Below are 16,151 nucleotides of genomic sequence, written 5' to 3' on the forward strand. Positions count from 1 at the left end.
CGAGTAGGTCTAATATAAAAAAGGCTAAAAAGATATGTCCTGTAGCTTTTGTAGCCTATAGATTTTCCTGGGATTTCACGTGAAGAGGAATAGCGGAGAGGCTTGCGTTGCCTATAGCCTATAGTGCGCACAGGAACAGCTGGAAGAGAGAGGCTACAGATGTGTAATCGAAGTAAGATGCTAAATATCAGCTACATATTAGGCCATTCATTAGATGAATAGTAGAAATAAATAGTGAATTTAAAAATAAATTTAAAATAATGAAATTACATGGATATCCCGAGTGGCACGGCGGTCCAAGGCACTCCAGTGTTTGCAAAAATGCAATCTGCAATGTAAACTACAAAATGCAATGGAAACTACAGATCCGGGCTCGATCCCGGACTGTGTCGCAGCTGGCCTCGACCGGGAGACCCATGAGGAGAAGCACAATTGGCCAAGAAAATAGTAAAAAATAAAGAAAAATCCTGGAATGAGTAGGTGTGTCCAAACTTTTGACTGGTACTGTGTGTGAAACAACAATGCGCTTCAAATTAAATTAGCTGGACAATCCAAAGATGTTCTAAAAATGGCACCTCAATACAACAAAGTCAAAACATACGAGAGGAACAGGAGAGGGACAGAATACCTGCTCTCAATCGCTGCTCGGAACTCCTCCTGGCTCACCACCCTCCTGTGGCATTTATCAATGCTCCTGTAGGAGAGACAAAACACCTCAATAAGACCAGGACAAATGTTAATGTGACGGATGTATTATTTCACTGACCTCCATGTTGAATTCCACTCAACATTTGTGCCAAGTACATATGTATTCACAGTTCACAGTTCAAGATAATCACAAACGTTTGGGACTGGGTCAGTTAAGTTGTTTTTTTTAGCATTAGGACAGCTTGGGCTTTGAGTTTGGAGAGGTTGTTTTCTATTCAAAAGCAGCAAGGACCAGCTGACATAGATTTCCTGAAGTGAAGAGGTACTATACACTTTAAGGGCTTGATCTTAATGAGGTATGACTAAGGTGAAATGTAGGAGTTTATGACCTCTGACCAGGCAAAAGCCTGCGTGTGACCCCAATCATATTGAGACACGAAATGTAGAGAAAGGTAGTGGAAAGGGGTAAAGAGTGGGCCTGGTTCACTAAAACACAGCACTGAGAGAAAGAGCAGAGATGGTATATCTATATTCACCACTGCACAGAAGGGCTAGAATCAAAGACTCATTCTCAAAACTATTCTACACTGAGTATACCAAACATTAAGAACACCTTACTAATATTGAGTTTCACCCCCCTTGCCCTCAGGACAGCCGAAATTCGTCCAGGCATGGACTCTTGAACGCGTCGAAAGCGTTTCACGGGGATAATGGCCCATGTTGATTCCAATGCTTCCCACAGTTGTATCAAGTTGGCTGGATGTCCATTGAGGGGTGAGCCATTCTTGATACACACTGGAAACTGTTGAGTGTGCAAAACCCAGCAGCGTTGCAGTTCTTGACACAAACCGGTGCTCCTGGCACCTACCATTCCCTGTTCAAAGGCACTTAAATATTTTCTCTTCCCCATTCTCCCTCTGAATGGCACACATACACAATCCATGTCTCAATTGTCTCAAGGCTTAGAAATCCTTCTTTATTAACCTGTCTTCTCCCCTTCATCTACACTGTTTGAAGTTGATTTAACAAGTGACATCAATAAGGTATCATATCTTTCACCTGGATTCACCTGGTTAGGCTATGTCATGGAAAGAGCAGGTGTTCTTAATGTTTTGTATACTCAGTGCATATCTGAAACTATAAAATGTATCGCTTTCCCCATTATGTTCTGTTGAATGAACTTTTGGAAAGCACATTGAAAGAGAGTGAGACAGAGAGAGAAATAAAGAAAGACAGGAACCAACTGAGATGACCATACACTATCTATACAAAAGTATGTGGACACCCCTTCGATTTAGTGGATTCGGCTATTTAAGCCACACCTGTTGCTGACAGGTGTATTAAACATGGCATCGTCATAGGATGCCACCTTTCCAGCAAGTCAGTTTGTCATATTTCGCCCTGCTAGAGTTACCCCAGCCAATTGTAAGTGCTGATATTGTGAAGTGGAAATGTCTAGGAGCAGCAAAGGCTCAGCTGCGAAGTGGTGGGTCACAATGGGCCTACCTAGTACTGAAACTCGTAAACATTTTTTGCCTGTCCTCAGGTGGCAGGTTAGCCTAGTGGTTAGAGCATTGGTCTAGTAACTGAAAGGTTGCAAGTTTGAATCCCCCAGCTGAAAAGGTACAAATCTGTTGTTCTGCCACTGAACAAGGCAGTTAACCCACTGTTCCTAGGCTGTCATTGAAAATAAGAATTTGTTCTTAATTGACTTGCCTAGTTAAATAAAGGTACATTTAAAAATAAAAAATGATCAATTTTTACTCACTAGCGAGTTCCAAACTGCCTCTGGAAGCAATGCCAGCACAAGAACTGTTCGTTGGGGACCTCTTTGTAAAATGGGTTACCTTGGCCGAGCTGCCGCACACATGAGCCTAAGATCACCAAGTGCAATGCCAAGTGTTGGCTGGAGTGGTGTAAAATTTACCGCCATTGGACTCTGGAGCAGTGGAAGCGTGTTCTCTGGAGTGATGAATTACGCTTCACCATCTGGTAGTCCGACGGACGAATCTGGGTTTGGCGGATGCCAGGAGAACGCTACCTGCCCTAAATTTATAGTGCCAACTATAAAGTTTGGTGGAGGGGGAATAATGGTCTGGGGCTAAGACTGTTGCGGTGATCGTATTAAGGCCACACCAGCGGTCAAGAGTCATGAAGGCAGTCATATTCCATGTGACCGTTTTGTCACCATAAAATGAGGCTTCTCCAAACTATGATGCTGCTCATGGTCATTAGTAGCCTACCAAACTTGCTAACTGCCTGGTAGTCAGCACTCTATTGTCCCTTTAGTCTAATCGCTCTGACATCAATGAAAATATGCTCGAAAATCAAACACTTCATGAGAGCCTATGAGCTCACGTTGCGCAACATTCCTATAGACTATACAATTGATGGCCTCTACTAAAAAAAGGAGGATCCGATCAGCTTTCTATAGGCTAGTCCTACTATATTTATTTCTCAACTTTCCTAATATTAAGCACATCGGTTTGAAGCACATATCTTTCTTAAGAACTACATTAGTATCTTCTTATGTTGCATTGACATTAGTGACGTGCTTGAAACCAATAAATAAGCCTATGTGACAGGGATGATCGGATTTGGTTATTTGGTTATTTTTCACACATTATAGACATCAGACTAGCTATATCAAAATCAAAAATGGATGACCAGGAAAAGAGATTGAAGTGATGGTGGATGAAAGAAACCCAGCAAAAAAAGAAACGTCCCTTTTTCAGGACCCTGTCTTTAAAAGATAATTAGTAAAAATCCAAATAACTTCACAGATCTTCATTGTAAAGGGTTTAAACACGGTTTCCCATGCTTGTTCAATGAAAAATAAACAATTAATGAACATGCACCTGTGGAACGGTCGTTTACAGTTTACAGATGGTAGACAATTAAGGTCACAGTTGTGAAAACTTAGGACACTAAAGAGGCCTTTCTACTGACTCTGAAAAACACCAAAAGAAAGATGCCCAGGGTCCCTGCTCATCTGTGGGAACATGCCTTAGGCATGCTGCAAGGAGGCATGAGGACTGCAGATGTGGCTAGGTCAATAAATTGTAATGTCCGTACTGTGAGACGCCTAAGACAGCGTTACAGGGAGACAGGACGGATAGCTGATCGTCCTCGCAGTGGCAGACCACGTGTAACAACACCTGCACAGGATCGGTACATCCGAACATCACACCTGCGGGACAGGTACAGGATGCCAACAACAACTGCCCGAGTTACACCAGGAACGCACAATCCCTCCATCAGTGCTCAGACTGCCCGGAAGATGCTGAGAGAGGCTGGACTGAGGGCTTGTATAGGCCTGTTGTAAGGCAGGTCCTCACCAGACATCACCGGCAACAATGTTGCCTATGAGCACAAATCCACCATCGCTGGACCAGACAAGACTAGCAAAAAGTGCTCTTCACTGACGAGTCGCGGTTTTGTCTCACCAGGGGTGATGGTCAGATTCGTGTTTATCGTCGAAGGAATGAGCGTTAGATCGAGGCCTGTACTCTGGAGCGGGATCGATTTTGGAGGTGGAGGGTCCGTCATGGTCTGGGGTGTGTCACAGCATCATCGGACTGAGCTTGTTGTCATTACAGGCAATCTCAACCCTGTATGTTACAGGGAAGACATTCTCCTCCCTCATTGTGGTACCCTTCCTGTAGGCTCATCCTGACATGACCCTTCAGCATGACCATGACACCATGTCACCAGCCATACTGCTCATTCTGTGCATGATTTTCTGCAAGACAAGAATGTCAGTGTTCTGCCATGGCCAGCGAAGAGCCCGCATCTCAATCCCATTGAACACGCCTGGGAGCTGTTGGATCGGAGAGTGAGGGCGAGGGCCATTCCCCCCAGATATGTCCGGGAACTTGCAGGTGCCTTGGTGGAATAGTGGGGTAACATCTCACAGCAAGAACTGGCAAATCTGGTGCAGTCCATGAGGAGGAGATGCACTGCAGTACTTAAACTTCTTATGGCTGCAGGGGCAGTATTGAGTAGCTTGGATGGAAGGTACCCAGAGGTGCCCAGAGTAAATGGCCTGCTCCTCAGTCCCAGTTGCTAATATATGCATATTAGTATTAGTATTGGATAGAAAACACTCTGAAGTTTCTAAAACTGTTTGAATGATGTCTGTGAGTATAAGAGAACTCATATGGCATGCAAAAGCCTGAGAAGAAATCCAAACCGGAAGTGAGAAATCTGAGGTTGGTAGATTTTCAACCTAGCCCCTATTGAATTCACAGTGGGATATGGATGAAGTTGCACTTCCTAGGGCTTCCACTAGATGTCAACCGTCTTTAGAAACTTGAATGAGGCTTCTACTGTGATGTGGGGCTGAATAAGAGCTGAATAAGTCAGGTTACTGGCAGAGAGCCATTTCCTGGTCTTGCGCATTTCACATGATAGCGACCTGCGTTCCATGGCTTCTCTAAACACAAAGCAATTCTCCGGTTGGAACATTAGTGAAGATTTATGATAAAAACATCCAAAAGATTGAATCTATACTTAGTTTGAAATGTTTCTACGACCTGTAATATAACTTTTTGTCCGACGTTATGCCTGACCTGCACGAGCGTTTGGATATGTGTACCTAACGCCCGAACAAAAGTAGCTACTTGGACATAATTAATGGACATTATCGAACAAATCAAACATTTATTGTGGAACTGCGATTCCTGGGAGTGCATTCTGATGAAGATCATCAAAGGTAAGGGAATATTTGTAATGTAATTTCTGATTTCTGTTGACTCCAACATGGCGGATAATTGTATTTGTTTTCTGAGCGCCATCTCAGATTATTGCATGGTTTGCTTTCTCCGTAAAGTTATTTTTAAATCTGACATAGCAGTTGCATTAAGGAGAGGTATATATTTTGGGGGTGTCCTCAGATGGGGCCACAATGTCTCCTGACCCCTCCTGTCTCAGCCTCCAGTATTTTGCTGCAGTAGTTTATGTGTCTTGGGGCTAGGGTCAGTTTGTTATATCTGGAGTACTTCTCCTGTCCTATTCGGTGTCCTGTGTGAATCTAAGTGTGCGTTCTCTAATTCTCTCCTCTCTTTCTTTCTCTCTCTCAGAGGACCTGAGCCCTAGGACCATGCCCCAGGACTACCTGACATGATGACTCCTTGCTGTCCCCAGTCCACCTGGCCATGCTGCTGCTCCAGTTTCAACTGACTTGAGCCCTAGGACCATGCCCCAGGACTACCTGACATGATGACTCCTTGCTGTCCCCAGTCCACCTGGCCATGCTGCTGCTCCAGTTTCAACTGTTCTGCGTTACTATTATTCGACCATGCTGGTTATTTATGAACATTTGAACATCTTGGCCATGTTCTGTTATAATCTCCACCCGGCACAGCCAGAAGAGGACTGGCCACCCCACATATGCTCTCTCCAATTCTCTCTTTCTTTCTCTCTCTCGGAGGACCTGAGCCCTAGGACCGTGCCCCAGGACTACCTGACATGATGACTCCTTGCTGTCCCCAGTCCACCTGACTGTGCTGCTGCTCCAGTTTCAACTGTTCTGCCTTATTATTATTCGACCATGCTGGTCATTTATGAACATTTGAACATCTTGGCCATGTTCTGTTATAATCTCCACCCAGCACAGCCAGAAGAGGACTGGCCACCCCACATAGCCTGGTTCCTCTCTAGGTTTCTTCCTAGGTTTTGGCCTTTCTAGGGAGTTTTTCCTAGCCACCATGCTTCTACACCTGCATTGCTTTCTGTTTGGGGTTTTAGGCTGGGTTTCTGTACAGCACTTTGAGATATCAGCTGATGTACGAAGGGCTATATAAAGGGCTCCGGGCAGCCGAGCGGAAATGGAGGAAAACTCGCCTCCCTGCGGACCTGGCATCCTTTCACTCCCTCCTCTCTACATTTTCCTCCTCTGTCTCTGCTGCTAAAGCCACTTTCTATCACTCTAAATTCCAAGCATCTGCCTCTAACCCTAGGAAGCTCTTTGCCACCTTCTCCTCCCTCCTGAATCCCCCCCCCCTCCTCCCTCTCTGCAGATGACTTCGTCAAACATTTTGAAAAGAAGGTCGACGACATCCGATCCTCGTTTGCTAAGTCAAACGACACCGCTGGTTCTGCTCACACTGCCCCACCCTGTGCTCTGACCTCTTTCTCCCCTCTCTCTCCAGATGAAATCTTGCGTCTTGTGACGGCCGGCCGCCCAACAACCTGCCCGCTTGACCCTATCCCCTCCTCTCTTCTCCAGACCATTTCCGGAGACCTTCTCCCTTACCTCACCTCGCTCATCAACTCATCCCTGACCGCTGGCTACGTCCCTTCCGTCTTCAAGAGAGCGAGAGTTGCACCCCTTCTGAAAAACCTACACTCGATCCCTCCGATGTCAACAACTACAGACCAGTATCCCTTCTTTCTTTTCTCTCCAAAACTCTTGAACGTGCCGTCCTTGGCCAGCTCTCCCGCTATCTCTCTCAGAATGACCTTCTTGATCCAAATCAGTCAGGTTTCAAGACTAGTCATTCAACTGAGACTGCTCTTCTCTGTATCACGGAGGCGCTACGCACTGCTAAAGCTAACTCTCTTTCCTCTGCTCTCATCCTTCTAGACCTATCGGCTGCCTTCGATACTGTGAACCATCAGATCCTCCTCTCCACCCTCTCCGAGTTGGGCATCTCCGGCGGCCCACGCTTGGATTGCGTCCTACCTGACAGGTCGCTCCTACCAGGTGGCGTGGCGAGAATCTGTCTCCTCACCACGCGCTCTCACCACTGGTGTCCCCAGGGCTCTGTTCTAGGCCCTCTCCTATTCTCGCTATACACCAAGTCACTTGGCTCTGTCATAACCTCACATGGTCTCTCCTATCATTGCTATGCAGACGACACACAATTAATCTTCCTTTCCCCCTTCTGATGACCAGGTGGCGAATCACATCTCTGCATGTCTGGCAGACATATCAGTGTGGATGACGGATCACCACCTCAAGCTGAACCTCGGCAAGACGGAGCTGCTCCTCCTCCCGGGAAGGACTGCCCGTTCCATGATCTCGCCATCACGGTTGACAACTCCATTGTGTCCTCCTCCCAGAGCGCTAAGAACCTTGGCGTGATCCTGGACAACACCCTGTCGTTCTCAACTAACATCAAGGCGGTGGCCCGTTCCTGTAGGTTCATGCTCTACAACATCCGCAGAGTACGACCCTGCCTCACACAGGAAGCGGCGCAGGTCCTAATCCAGGCACTTGTCATCTCCCGTCTGGATTACTGCAACTCGCTGTTGGCTGGGCTCCCTGCCTGTGCCATTAAACACCTACAACTCATCCAGAACGCCGCAGCCCGTCTGGTGTTCAACCTTCCCAAGTTCTCTCACGTCACCCCGCTCCTCCGCTCTCTCCACTGGCTTCCAGTTGAAGCTCGCATCCACTACAAGACCATGGTGCTTGCCTACGGAGCTGTGAGGGGAACGGCACCTCAGTACCTCCAGGCTCTGATCAGGCCCTACACCCAAACAAGGGCACTGCGTTCATCCACCTCTGGCCTGCTCGCCTCCCTACCACTGAGGAAGTACAGTTCCCGCTCAGCCCAGTCAAAACTGTTCGCTGCTCTGGCCCCCAATGGTGGAACAAACTCCCTCACGACGCCAGGACAGCGGAGTCAATCACCACCTTCCGGAGACACCTGAAACCCCACCTCTTTAAGGAATACCTAGGATAGGATAAGTAATCCTTCTCACCCCCCTAAAAGATTTAGATGCACTATTGTAAAGTGGCTGTTCCACTGGATGTCATAAGGTGAATGCACCAATTTGTAAGTCGCTCTGGATAAGAGCGTCTGCTAAATGACTTAAATGTAAATGTAAATGTAATTTGATATTTCCATGTCTAACACTTCATCAACATTTATAATGAGTATTTCTGTAAAATGATGTGGCTCTCTGCAATATCACCGGATGTTTTTGGAACTAGTGAACGTAACGCTCCAATGTATACTGAGATTTTTTTATATAAATATGAACTTTATCAAACAAAACATATATGTATTGTGTAACATGAAGTCCTATGAGTGTCCTCTGATGAAGATCATCAAAGGTTAGTGATTAATTTTATCTCTATTTGTGCTTTTTGTGACTCCTCTCTTTGTCTGGAAAAATGGCTGTCTTTCTGTGGCTTGGTGGTGACCTAACATAACCGTTTGTGGTGCTTTTGACTGTAAAGCCTATTTAAAATCGGACACTGTGGTGGGATTAACAACAAGATTACCTTTAAAACGGTATAAGATACTTGTATGTTTGAGGAGTTTTAATTTTGAGGTTTCTGTTGTTTTGAATTTGGCGCCCTGCACTTTCACTGGCTGTTGTCATATCGATCCCTTTAACAGGATTGCAGCCCTAAGTTAATGCATCTGGTGGCCACACCAGATACTGACTGTTACTTTTTATTTTGACCCCCCTTTGTTCAGGGACACATTATCCCATTTCTGTTAGTCACATGTCTGTGGAACTTGTTCAATTTATGTCTCAGTTGTTGAATCTTGTTATGTTCATACAAATATTACACTTGTTAAGTTTGCTGAAAATAAACGCAGTTGACAGCGAGAGGACGTTCTCTTTTTTTGCTGAGTTTGGCACCCAGGAAAAGGTTGCTGTTGGGGAGACTTGATAGCTGCGGGGTCACTGCAGAGACCAAAAAGAAAGGATGGGCGAGAGTGGCCAAGTCTGTCTCTGCCGTTGGGGGTATGGCAAGAGACAGTGACACCGTAAAAAAGAAGTGGTCCGACATCAAGTTGGCTGCTAAGAAGAAGGGAGCTGAGAGACCATTCATGTGGACCAGCTGGAGGAGAGGGTGTCGTCCATCATAGAGATGGTGGTAGAGGGACTGTGCGACCGGTAAGTTAATTAGTTACGTTAGCTAGCTAAAGTGCAAAGACATTATAGCCAACATAGCTAACGACGTAAATGTTAGCTAAGCTAGCCAAGTTATTCTTTGCAAATTGACAAGATAGCGCTAGCTTTTTACGCTTCTAGAATATTGTAATATATTGTAAATTACTAGTTAGCTAGATAATGCATGTTTAATTTGTATTCTTGCTGTATTTAAATATCCGGTAGCCAACTCTGTCTGTGGGGCAAGAAAACATTTATGGTTACAAAAGTATCCATTCGTCTCAAGACAAGGGTTTAGCTGTCCTAAAGTTAAGTACATTTCCAAGAAGAAATTCTAAAGCATTATTTCATGAATCCCATTCCTTCTTCTACTTATTTCTTAGGACGAAACTTAGGAAAAACCTTGTTAAGAACATTTCCAATAACTTTATTGAGGAATGGCAATGTTTCTTAACTTTGTTCTTAAGCCTATAGTTAAGGAAAAAATGTCACTTAAGAAGGAATTTCTTCTTAAGAAGGTTTTGTGAATACTGCCCCAGGACCTAACATAAGAAGAGCTCAGAGTATGCTATTCTGTATTTCTGAAATAGAATACATTTTCTTCATATCATGCTTCTTTAAACCTGTCTAAAATAAATAACGTATTTATTGTGAAGGTGTAGGCTATATAGCATGGATTTATTACTTTTTAAAATGCTTTTCAATGCTTTGAACTTTGTGGCAATAGTTTGGGGAAGGCCTTTTCCTGTTTCAGCATGATAATGCCCCTGTGCTCAAAGCGAGGTCCATACAGAAATGGTTTGTTGAGATCAGTGTGGAAGAACTTGACTGGCTTGACTGATTGAGCCCTGACCTAAACCCCAACGAACACCTTTGGAATGAATGACTGCAAGCCAGGCCTAATCGTCCAACATCAGTGCCTGCTCTTGTGACTGAATGGTCCCCGCGGCAATGTTCCGACATCTATTGGAAGGCCTTCCCAGAAGACTGGAGGCTGTTATAACAGCAAACTCCATATTAATGTCCATGATTTTGTATTGAGATGTTCAATGAGCAGGTGTCCACGTACCTTTAGTCATGTAGTGTATGTAGCTGCTACAATATGCTCATATTTGCTATTTGTTGAGTCACCATGTGACTCTATACTTACTGAAACATTTCTAACAGAGCGAGGTACTCTGACTGGAAGAGTCGAGCCAGTTTAGCCTCCACCATGGTGACTGTGGATGCATGGCTGATGCTCCCCTGGATATGGTGAAACCTGTGTTAAAAAGAAGACATTGGCCTTGTCCGAATACCCGTTCTTGCATAAACAGTAGGCATTTTGGTTCTGCAAAAACATTAAGTTTTATAGTATATGACATTTAAAAAATGTAATACCGGTATGCTTTGTGTTTGAAAACAGCTTGATAATCAGAGAAGGTGACACACTGTACCAAAATGAACGAATGGAGTGCCTGGATACAGCACTTAGCCGTCGTATAATCGATGGTAATTTGATTGGACAGCGATACCATGACGAATGGGCCATCATATAGATGGCCCATTGTCATGCCATTTATATGCCGCCATCACCTCATGTTTCCGCATGATAATGCAACGATCTGTACACATTTCCTGGAAGCTGAAAATCACACTATCACAGGCCCCTATCAACAGCCTGATCAACTCTATGTGTAGGAGATGCGTCACACTGCATGAGGCAAATGGTGGTCACACAAGATATATTTCCGTATATGAACTGTAGCTCAGTAACATTTTTGAAATTGTTGCATGTTGCATTTGTGTTTCTATTCAGTGTACTTGTGCTGTGACCATAGATCCCTAACTCCAGTTTACAGGCTTCAACAACCCAACGTAAATACCCCAAAGCCCAAAGTACACAATGATACGTAAAACCCACCCATCAAGTCCAGTTCGCAAGTCTTATGTCAAGCAGCCTCCCAAACACACACACGCACACACACTTCGCTTAATCTGGGTAGAGCTAACCTCCGACAAAGGACGGCTGACTTCTGTATGCTATCGTCGTGGTAACTCATCCCCGGGAAAGGGACTGTAAAATCAGCTAAATTAATCTGTGCTAATGTTTGCTAGTCCCACTTTATCCAATTTAGGGTCCTTAATCAGGAAAGTAATAAATTAGCCTATGAATACCCTACTAGCTAGCATAGTGTAAACCTCTGCTGCCTTTTAAACATTTAAGCATAAATTGATACGTGTGGCACAGAGGAAGGCTAGATGTGATCGGGAGTACTCTGGGCACGTTTTACTGTAAAAATCGCAGCTCAAGGGTGCACTTCCAGAAGCCTTCGTAACTCGAACTCTAAACTACATGTAAAAGATACAATCTGTAACTTCGATTAAGTCCCCTCAGGGCATGAGGACGAAATACAAAATCAAATCACACATCCATAAACAAGAACAAACCAGTTCCACTGAACCAGTCATTGCGTGAGTGCGTAGCCAAATAATGACATCACTGAAGGGTCTAAACTGGTTTTCTGGTTAATGAGATGTCACATAAATAGATTGCAACCAGGTAAAGACATTCTGTGGTCGCTAATAATACAGTTGTGGCCAAAAGTTGAGAATGACACAAATATTAATTTCCAAAGTTTGCAGCTTCAGTGTCTTTAGATATTTTTGTCAGATGTTACTATGGAATACTGAACTATAATTACAAGCATTTCATACGTGTCAAAGGCTTTTATTGACAATTCCATGAGGTTGATGCAAACAGTCAATATTTGCAGTTTTGACCCTTCTTTTTCAAGACCTCTTCAATCCATCCTGGCATGCTGTCAATTAACTTCTGGGCCACATCCTGAACTGATGGCAGCCCATTCTTGCATAATCAATGCTTGGAGTTTGTCAGAATTTGTGGATTTTTGTTTGTCCACCCGCCTCTTGAGGATTGACCACATGTTCTCAATGGGATTAAGGTCCTTCTGTAGCTCAGTTGGTAGAGCATGGTGCTTGTAACGCCAGGGTAGTGGGTTCGATCCCCGGGACCACCCATACGTAGAATGTATGCACACATGACTGTAAGTCGCTTTGGATAAAAGCGTCTGCTAAATGGCATATATTAATATTATTAATATTAATATTAATAAGGTCTGGGGAGTTTCCTGGCCATGGACCCAAAATATCAATGTTTTGTTCCCCGAGCCACTTAGTTATCACTTTTGCCTTATGGCAAGGTGCTCCATCATGCTGGAAAAGACATTGTTCGTCACCAAACTGTTCCTGGATGGTTGGTAGAAGTTGCTCTCTGAGGTACCATTCTTTATTCATGGCTGTGTTCTTAGGCAAAATTGTGAGTGAGCTTGGCTGAGAAGCAACCCCACAAATGAATGGTTTCAGGATGCTTTACTGTTGGCATGACACAGGACTGATGGTAGCGCTCACCTTGTCTTCTCCGGACAAGCTTTTTTCCGGATGCCCCAAACAATCTGAAAATCAGAGAAAATGACTTTACCCCAGTCCTCAGCAGTCCAATCCCTCTACCTTTTGCAGAATATCATTCTTTCCCTGATGTTTTTCCTGGAGAGTAGTGGCTTCTTTGCTGCCCTTCTTGACACCAGGCTATCCTCCAAAAGTCTTTGCCTCACTGTGCGTGCAGATGCACTCACACCTGCCTGCTGCCATTCCTGAGCAAGCTTTGTACTGGTGGTGCCCCGATCCCGCAGCTGAATCAACTTTTGGAGACGGTCCTGGCGCTTGCTGGACTTTCTTGGGTGCCCTGAAGCCTTCTTCACAACAATTGAACTGCTCTCTTTGAAGTTTTAGATGATCCGATAAATGGTTGATTTAGGTGCAATCTTACTGGCAGCAATATCCTTGCCGGTGAAGCCCTTTTTGTGCAAAAGCAATGATGACAGCACGTGTTTCCTTGTAGGTAACCATAGTTGACAGAGAAAGAACAATGATTCCAAGCACCACCCTCCTTTTGAAGCTTCCAGTCTGTTGTTCGAACTCAATCAGCATAACAGAGTGATCTCCAGCCTTGTCCTCGTCAACACTCACACCTGTGTTAACGAGAGAATCACTGACATGATGTCAGCTGGTCCTATTGTGGCAGGGCTGAAATGTAGTGTAAATGTTTTTGGGGGATTAGGTTCATTTGCATGGCAAAGAGGGACTTTGCAATTAATTGCAATTCATCTGATCACTCCTCATAACATTCTGGAGTATATGCCAATTGCCATCATACAAACTGAGGCAGCACACTTTGTGAAAATATATATTTGTGTCATTCTCAAAACTTTTGGCCATGACTGTACGTGAAGTATTGGGCCTCCCGAGTGGCTCAGTGCTCTAAGGCACTGCATCTCAGCGCTAGAGGTGTCACTACAGACCCCCTGGTTTGAATCCAGGCTGTATGACAACCGGCTGTGATTGGGAGACCCATAGGGAGGTGCACAACTGGCCCAGTCGTCCGGGTTTGACCGGTGTAGGCCGTCATAGTAAATAAGAATTTGTTTTTAACTGACTTGCCTAGTTAAATAGAATAAAAACAGTTTACAACTGGACAACAATGTCACAAAAGAACTTCAAGGACACAACCAGTTTTGCCCATTGGATTGTAACTGTCCGGCTGTGACCTCTGACCTGTGTTGTGGATTGGATAGGATCCTATGTGTGACCCCTTCCTCGCTGCGGTCCTGAAACATGCGGAGGAACTCTGGGTAATGGATCACACCTGTCTTGTTCAGTCCCAGGCCACAGCGAGCCAAAAACAAGCCCACATGCTCCCTCTTTAGATTCAGGCCAAAGATCTTCAGCACCTGCAGAAACTCCTCCAGGCCCACCTAGACAAATGACCCGGCAAACACACAGACCTAGTTTCAATACGTTGAATTTCTTTATTTCATTCTTCAGTTCAATACCAGGCCAATAGTTTGACTAAAAGTTAAACAATATTGAATCTTCACCTGTTTCCAATTCCTAGCTGTCAACAGACTCACCTTGCAGGTCTGGTCTGGATCCAGTTGGTCAAACTGGGATTTCATTCTCTGGACGCCCTCCCTAAACTTGTCCTTCAGCCACTTCTCCATGGTGATGGATACCCCACGCTCCTCCTCCGACTTCGACAGGGCCCTGGGTCTGGCTGAAAGCATAAGGCCATGAAGGGTAAAAAAAGAGTGGTTTAGTATCTATGAGCAAACTTTAAAATTCCCCACTGGCACGCATCAATGATAATTTCAGCTACAGACACATAGCCCTCGAACTTTGAAGAATTCACATGTACCTAAACTTAACTAATAAATAATTTATGAATTTATGAATGAATAGTTATTTAAGACAATAAGGCTTGTTTGCATGTGGAAAACCTACAGATCGCACCTTTAATTTCAGCGGAAATTTCCCATTATTTCCCAACTGTGAATTGCATATTAACCCAGTCATACCTTGGAGAGTAACAGCTTCAATATCATAGGGGTTATGGGGTACTCAGATTAGAAGAACATCCAACATCAATCATTTAAAATTATACATATTAATTTAGTGGACTTTGAATGGATTAAAGATGTAGAACTGTGCAGTATTTTATAAGGGAGGTGCCTTTGACTGGTATGATACTACAGTGCCCTCTATTGGTAACTATTGGTCACAGCAATCACTAACTGTTCTTGTCTCTGGATGTATTGTATGACAATAGTGTTGATAACATGGTCATTTAGCAGATGCTTCTATCCATGCAACATATGAAAGGGACACCTACATTAAGTGTGTTACACTACGGGAGTCAAAGGCACAACCCTGGTGTTTCAAGAGCCATGCTTCAACCCACTGAAACGTTGACAAATGTTTGTACATGCAGTAGTTAATACTTACTTAAAAACATAATACTTAAAAGTGATGCTCCAGAACGTTTGTTTAATTTCAGACAGCAGTTTTGAAAGTGGTGCTCACGAGACAAAACGGGTTCCCGTTTTTTGTGTACTACGTCATCCAATTGTGTACAATGTCATCCATTTAGTCTGATATGTTACTTCCTGCAAAAAAAACTTTTTTTGTGTGTGTGTGTGTGCAATTCATATGATATGCTATGAATTCAATTGGTAAAATATGTTACGAATTTGTTGTGCTTGAGTCAAAACTTTAGTAAATACTGAAGTTTAAGTAACAACAAAGAGACATTACCAAATGTGGTGAACAGCATCACATCTTTTGACTCATACCGTTTCTGATGGAATATGAAGATATGCAGAATGTCTTTCCTTTGTTCTTACCTTTGGTGTCTTCACCATTGCTAGAAGATGAAACTTGATCATTATTATCGTTGGTGTCTGAGGTCTTTCTCTGGCTCAGTCCAAGTTTCCTTAGCAAACCTCTCACGGTCACGGCTCCAAGTCCTTCGCTGTCAAATCTGTTCGTCAACATATTTTCTAAAATCATACAATGAGGTGTACCACTACAGTTTTCCTCATACAATGCACACAGACAGTACATGAATACATAAAGGAAATACTGAACATGCATACATGCATATGGTGAACATTGGAATTGAAGTCACTCAATATACGAAGTGGTTTGAATATATACAGTACCAGTCAAAAGTTTGGACACACCTACTCATTCAAGGGTTTTTCTTTATTTTTTTTATATTTTCTACATTGTAGAATAATTGTGAAGAC

General features: G+C 43.9%; 1 protein-coding gene across 1 annotated transcript in view; it reads right to left on the minus strand.

The window, feature by feature from the left end:
- Positions 1 to 16,151, minus strand: part of si:ch211-197n1.2 (EF-hand calcium-binding domain-containing protein 6) — a 63,851-nt gene that overhangs the window by 30,976 nt on the left and 16,724 nt on the right. Inside the window, exons 7-11 of the mRNA XM_052464375.1 lie at positions 15,747 to 15,883; positions 14,478 to 14,620; positions 14,122 to 14,321; positions 10,658 to 10,768; positions 629 to 694 (exon numbers count right to left, since the gene is read on the minus strand). Coding sequence (XP_052320335.1) covers positions 629 to 694; positions 10,658 to 10,768; positions 14,122 to 14,321; positions 14,478 to 14,620; positions 15,747 to 15,883 — 657 coding nt within the window. The remainder of the gene's footprint in view (positions 1 to 628; positions 695 to 10,657; positions 10,769 to 14,121; positions 14,322 to 14,477; positions 14,621 to 15,746; positions 15,884 to 16,151) is intronic.

The sequence above is a fragment of the Oncorhynchus keta genome, chromosome 16, assembly GCF_023373465.1.
Source record: "Oncorhynchus keta strain PuntledgeMale-10-30-2019 chromosome 16, Oket_V2, whole genome shotgun sequence".
Lineage (NCBI taxonomy): Eukaryota > Metazoa > Chordata > Actinopteri > Salmoniformes > Salmonidae > Oncorhynchus > Oncorhynchus keta.